The sequence below is a fragment of the Ruditapes philippinarum genome, unplaced genomic scaffold, assembly GCF_026571515.1.
Source record: "Ruditapes philippinarum isolate M1 unplaced genomic scaffold, ASM2657151v2 ctg516_1_1_1_1, whole genome shotgun sequence".
Taxonomy (NCBI): Eukaryota; Metazoa; Mollusca; class Bivalvia; order Venerida; family Veneridae; genus Ruditapes; species Ruditapes philippinarum.
This window is the reverse complement of record NW_026861855.1, coordinates 356,228-362,492: the sequence shown is the minus strand read 5'-3', so window position 1 is coordinate 362,492 and position 6,265 is coordinate 356,228. Positions and strand designations below refer to the sequence as shown.

At 32.9% G+C, this 6,265-nt stretch overlaps 1 protein-coding gene across 1 annotated transcript; it reads left to right on the top strand.

Moving 5' to 3' along the window:
* Positions 1-1,554: 1,554 nt before the first annotated feature.
* On the top strand, positions 1,555-5,917 carry LOC132717125 (E3 ubiquitin-protein ligase TRIM56-like). Its single transcript, XM_060700529.1, has 2 exons — positions 1,555-3,379; positions 5,892-5,917. Exons 1-2 carry the CDS (start codon positions 1,555-1,557, stop codon positions 5,915-5,917), a joined length of 1,851 nt encoding a protein of 616 aa, XP_060556512.1.
* Positions 5,918-6,265: the final 348 nt, after the last annotated feature.

The following is a 6,265-nucleotide window of genomic DNA, read 5'->3' as shown; positions in this document are numbered from 1 at the left end:
AATCATTTTCTTAAATACTTTGTTGGAGCAGTACCTCTAGACGCATTTGCAATAATCATGGTCACAAAGTAGAAAAATATCGTTTTTTTCCCCTGGATTCTCACATTTAACATTCATTACCGTATATAAATCGGTGTGTAGAGATGAATAAGACGTTTTAAAATGCATTTTAGCGGATGTCAAGTCGAGTGCATTCAAGCGTATTGTCCGGTATATACCGGATTACAGTATTAAGTGTGGTGCTCCAACACTTTTTTCTTTAAAGACCTGACAGTAAGTCTTCCTTTTAAAGAATTGTTAATTTTTGACAAACCTTACGATTGTCTTACTTTACAGTTACAGTAGACCTACTATTATATTCTTTAACAAGATACAAAAACACTGATTCTATTGTAAATATTTTTATTTAATTCATTTCACACAGCTACAGACGGTAGATGTGCGCGGGCTGATGTCACGAGAGATGTACGTTTATTATTTCATGGCTTTTCAAGCGTGTTAACTTTGCAAATCTTTAAACTTAAGCTTTAACAAATGGATTTCTTCCGCTTTCAAATATGCATTCAACTTTATTTACTTCGTGATAAAACATATTGATTAGACTGAATGTGTACGGAGCACTGTTAGGGCCATTGTCATGAAATAAGTTAAATTGGAAAAACAAGAACACGATCTACGATCAGTAAGGGGTAATGATAATAATAATTACTACACGTGATTCATTTCAGTGCTAAAATATGAATTCAGGGGAGGGTCCGCAAAATGCTGTTAAAAGCCAATTATGCCTCAGAAATGCCTTTATTCCTATTTTTAAAAAACTTTTTTTTTTCATTTGGTGAACTTTTATAGTATCCAAAATGTTAATCATTGGCCAATTACCAGAACCATCTTTTTCATATGCCATATGCTGCTTTTTGGCAATAGTGAATTCATTTTTGATATTGAGGTCAAAATGCTACCTCGTTTTCATTTTGCTACTTTTATGACAAATGTTTTCATATACTTTTTTTAGGTAACAAAAATATATTTAAACCTTTCTCAAAAACCGCTATTTAATCATTATAGAATGTATGTTTTCCTTTCTAAAGAAGTAAACATTGATTTATATCAACACATAAAAATGTAATTTTGTGCAAAATGTACATTATAATAACTTTATTCTCAGGGCTAAACTCTCGTACATACTTTTGACATAGTATAATCAAATGATTATGGTCTATAATATTGATAAAAGACAATCTGTAAGAAATACCGCAAACTTATTAAGACGTAACACGAAATATTTAAACTAGGTTTACCACGACTGAGTAGTTTGAAAATACAATGTACATAATATGTGTTTGCCATGTGTTGATAGCACTTTAAGGACACCGTATTTACGACATGTAAAACGATATCTATAAAACCGGTTTTTGTTAACTTACACTTAAAAGTTAAAATTGTGTCATAAAGTGCCTGTATACGCCATATAGATTTATGACACGGATGTTTTGAATAAAATAGTGTTTGGATATTAACTTTTTAGGACATTCGAATACAATGACAAGCACGAATATGGCTGTTAAGACTGATAAACTGTTTGAAGTGTTTGGAGCAGTTGGGGTGCTTCATTACAGTAAAGAAGAAAATTCGGTAAACAAAACGAACTTCTCGTGTGAACCTTGTCTCTTTGAAAATATTGAAAAAGAAGCAAGTACATTTTGTACAGATTGTTCTGAACATTTATGTGCTAGTTGTGCTCGTGAACATAGAAAGAATAAACTGTCAAGGGATCATAAGTTGTTCGAAGGTGAAAATATTTCAGATAAATTTACAACAATTGCAGCAATGAAAAAAATGATGAATTGCCTTGACCATCCCGACACTGTTGTGGCGTATAAATGTGAAGATCACGAACAATATATTTGCGTCACGTGTTTAGCAGAGTGTCACCGTAAATGTAATTCGGTGAATGAAATCGCAAAAGCTAATACCCCTGTAAATGAGAACATGCATGCCCGTGTAGAAGAAACATTAACTCAACTACAAAACACTTCAACGGCTTCAAAAAGAGAATCAGAAGAAAATATAACCACTTATAAAGATCAGCTGTCTAAAGTGCAATTACAACAGCAAAGTCTTTTCAACAGTATTTATGAAAAAATGTCACAAGCAAAGGTCAATGTTGAGTCCGATACACTTAATCTTGTCTCAAAAGAAGTAAATTATCATGAAAGGAATTTAACGAAATGTAAAGAAGCAGATGTCGAGGGAGAAGAATTTAGGAAAGTATTTGAATTTGTTATGGAATCTGGGAACTCTGTTGAGAGAAGTGTTATCCCTGATCTTATATTGAGCAGAGCGAAGGATTTGTATGAAACAATCAAAGCAGAAAATATGACAGAAATGAAGTCACTTATTTTTGAAAGTACACTTGACATGGAAACAATCAGAAATGTTGCAAACGTATCAATGTTGCCCGCGTCTCTGAATGAACAACAAGGAGCAAACACTGATGTAAGTGTGTCAAGCGACGAAATCCCTAGACCAGTTCATACATTAGAAGAAAAGGCAGAATCATCGGTGCAAATAGTTCAATCAAAATGTAATGCCACTACGCAAACTGATGAAGTGGCTTTGCAGACTGTCCATTTTGACACACCTGGTGCCTCAAGCTGTACCAATATTACACAAAATCTTAATAAAAAAGTGAAAACCCCCAGTATGATGAATAGAAACATAAATCAGCAGGGATTTTCTTATAAAGTTCGATGCCCAGGAGATAAAGAACGTTGTAAAATTTATGCTATAGAAATTCTGCCTGACGAACGATTAATTATGATTGATAACGCCAACAAGAAACTAAAAATCTTCAAAGAAAATTTTTCTCTAGTATTTACAAAAGGTCTTAATGATCAGCCTATTGACATGTGTCATGTCAATGACAAGACAATCGCAGTGTCTTTTTCTAAATCAGTCGAAACGTATGACATTGAAACATATAATGCTCACAGAGTAGGCCAATTTCCGACAAAAGTTGACGTATTTGGCGTTGATAAAGTTGGAAATGACCAGGACATTGCTGTTCTTTTTGAAGACAATGAAAACCCATTTCTTCAAATTAGAAATGCGATAACTGGTCGTATATTTAAATCAATCAGTTTTGAAAACTCACGTGGCGTCCCTTATCAGTTTGGAGTGGATGGAACTCTACGTTTGCTTTACAGAGACACTAATGCAATAATTGTTTCAGAATTTGACAAACTTCACTGTTTCAAAAGTACCAGCACTACTGGTTATGCCGATAATAATGAAAACGTTGTTCAAGAATCTTGGTTCTATAAAAGCCGCGATGAGGGCTATTTGACAGATATAACGGGTTTGGCAACAGACGAAGAAGGTAATATTTATATGTGCGGGTATGGCTCTTACAATGTACATCAGATTTCAAAAGATAATTACCAAAGAAACAGGATAATTATCAGCAACATCAAAAAGCCCTTCTCGGTTGGTGTGAATAGCAAAAGAGGTCATGTGGTTATTGGTTGTGATGAATATGACTATATACATGTATATAACTTTTTTTAGATATATATTTTTCAAATAGAACAATAACCATTAACTTGGGCAAACACTGGACTGTTTATGAATTTAGGACTTTATACGCTATTTAGGAAATAGATATCAATTCTGAGTGCATTGTTGTAGAATAATGTACGGTTTGAGTTCAAATGCGTAGTAATATAATCACGAAGGCCGATAGGCCTGAGTGATTAATTACAAAGCATTTGAACGAAAAACGTGCATTATTATACAACAATGCATGAAGAAGAGATATCTATTTCCATTCTTACACGTCAAGAAAAAATATAATTATTATAATAAAGTTGGACTTTATGTTTGGTGGTTAAATTTGTTTTCGCCTCAGAGTTTCCAATAGAAACGTTCTTTAAAGGCTGTTCCAGTGGGTTGAAAATAACTGTCGTTAAATCTACCGTGTGTTTTGAGAAAAACGAATTTTGAAAACGTTGATAAATCTTTGTTTGTTTATTTTATTTTACTCTATAATTTTTCAAGCGAAATACAAATTATTAAAAGTGAAATAAGTGTAAAACTTAACTCGTTCGCGACATTAAAATAGCGTTCTTGATTTGATTGTTGTGCACGTGCTGTTTGGCGCTATATTGTGACGTCACGTAAACAACACTTTAAACGTCTGTACAGCGTTAACAACTGAATTAAAGATATTGGTGTTCGGATTAATTTTCTTAGTTAGACCATTTTCATTGTATGGACTTGAAAACTTCATAGGATGATAGATCTCATTAAGAAAAAGTGCAGTGCATAAGAACCGGTACTCTGCATTTCTTATTTTTTGAGTTATCGCCCTTTGTTAATTTTCATACTTTATTTTTGTCCGGGCCATTTCTCCTAAAGTATAAAATCTATGGACTTGAAACTTCATAGGATGATAGATCTCATTAAGAAAGAGTGCAGTGCATAAGAACCGGTATTCTGCATTTCTTATTTTTTGAGTTATTGCCCTTTGTTAATTTTTATACTTTATTTTTGTCCAGGCCATTTCTCCTAAAGTATAAAAGTTATGGACACGAAACTTCATAGGATGATAGATCTCATTAAGAAAAAGTGCAGTGCACAAGAACTGGTACTCTGCATTTCTTAATTTTTTGAGTTACTGCCCTTTGTTAATTTTCATACTTTATTTTTGTCCAGGCCATTTCTCCTAAAGTATAAAATCTATGGACTTGAAACTTCATAGGATGATAGATCTCATTAAGAAGAAGTGCAGTGCATAAGAACCGGTGCTCTGCATTTCTTATTTTTTGAGTTGTTGCCCTTTGTTTATTTTCATACTTTATTTTTGTCCGGGCCATTTCTCCTAAAGTATAAAAGCTATGGACATGAAACTTCATAGGATGATAGATCTCATTAAGAAGAAGTGCAGTGCACAAGAACTGGTACTCTGCATTTCTTATTTTTTGAGTTATTGCCCTTGTTAATTTTCAAACTTTATTTTTGTCCAGGCCATTTCTCATAAATTATTAAAGCTTTAGACTTGAAACTTAATAGGATGATAGATCTTATTGATAAGAAGTTCAGTGCCCAGAAACTGCAGCTCTGCATTTCTTATTATTTGATTAATTGCCCTTTGTTGATTTTCAAATTTCATTTTTGTCCTGGCCATTTCTCCTAACTATATTGTTCACAAGGCGACACATCCGGCTCGCGGAGTTCTAGTTAGTTCAAGTAATAATTGTTAACACTGACATAGAAATCGATATTTATTTGTTCTTTCTTCTGCATGTTATCTTATCATTTAGTTTTCAGAGGTTAAATGTATATTTATTACACTGCACATACATGTGCTTTCCATTAATAAGAGCATAGCGTACAGTGAGTTGGCCAATTACGGATCACTAGTGAAACTTTTAGTGTTTATGAACGAATGATTTTTAAATTCTTAAATGAATGTATGTAGAATTAAAGTATTTTTATTCCTCTTTTACTGTATACTTTTTGTGAATTTGTATTTTGAATGCGTCCTGGTGCATTTACCTTTTTCAAACATCTAGTAAACATGCCAATAACGGGTCAAATCAGCCATTAGCAGATCACGTGACATACGAATGGGGGATTGTCTCAAAACACGAATTTTCTGTCAAAGTCGTCCTGAACAAAGAAAATATTGCACAAATATATGTCACCCCTGAATATTAGAGTGTAAAGGGTACCACTAAGTAAAGAATTCAAGAGGCAACTGAATGATTGTGGTTAACATAGTAATGTTATGATTGTAAAAATGGTGAACTAGATAACTGCTCTCAATGATTTGTGTAGGCAACAACCACAAGACAAATGGTTGACATTAAATGCATATTCTTTTTTTTCAGGACTACAGGGGACAAGCAGCTCATGAAAACACCTTCTCTGTAAAACTTGATTAAAGTAACTGTTACCTGAATGTGTTGTTGTTGTTGTGAAACAAAAGCTAAAAGTACAATACCTAGAAATTTTCATGTTCTTCTATGTGATCAGTATGATAAGGATATACTAAATGTAAGAATAACAAACAAAATTTTCAACATATACTGCTTTACTCCTCCTGATAAAAATCTGCAATAGAAAACGAACAAAATCATAACAAAATACATGTTCTAGTGTAAAACAATTCTGACTATCATTCATAAAAGGCAATGTAATAATTATTCTGATTGTGCAGACAAATTGATATGAACTTCTATGTCACAATTAATTGTTATAAAAC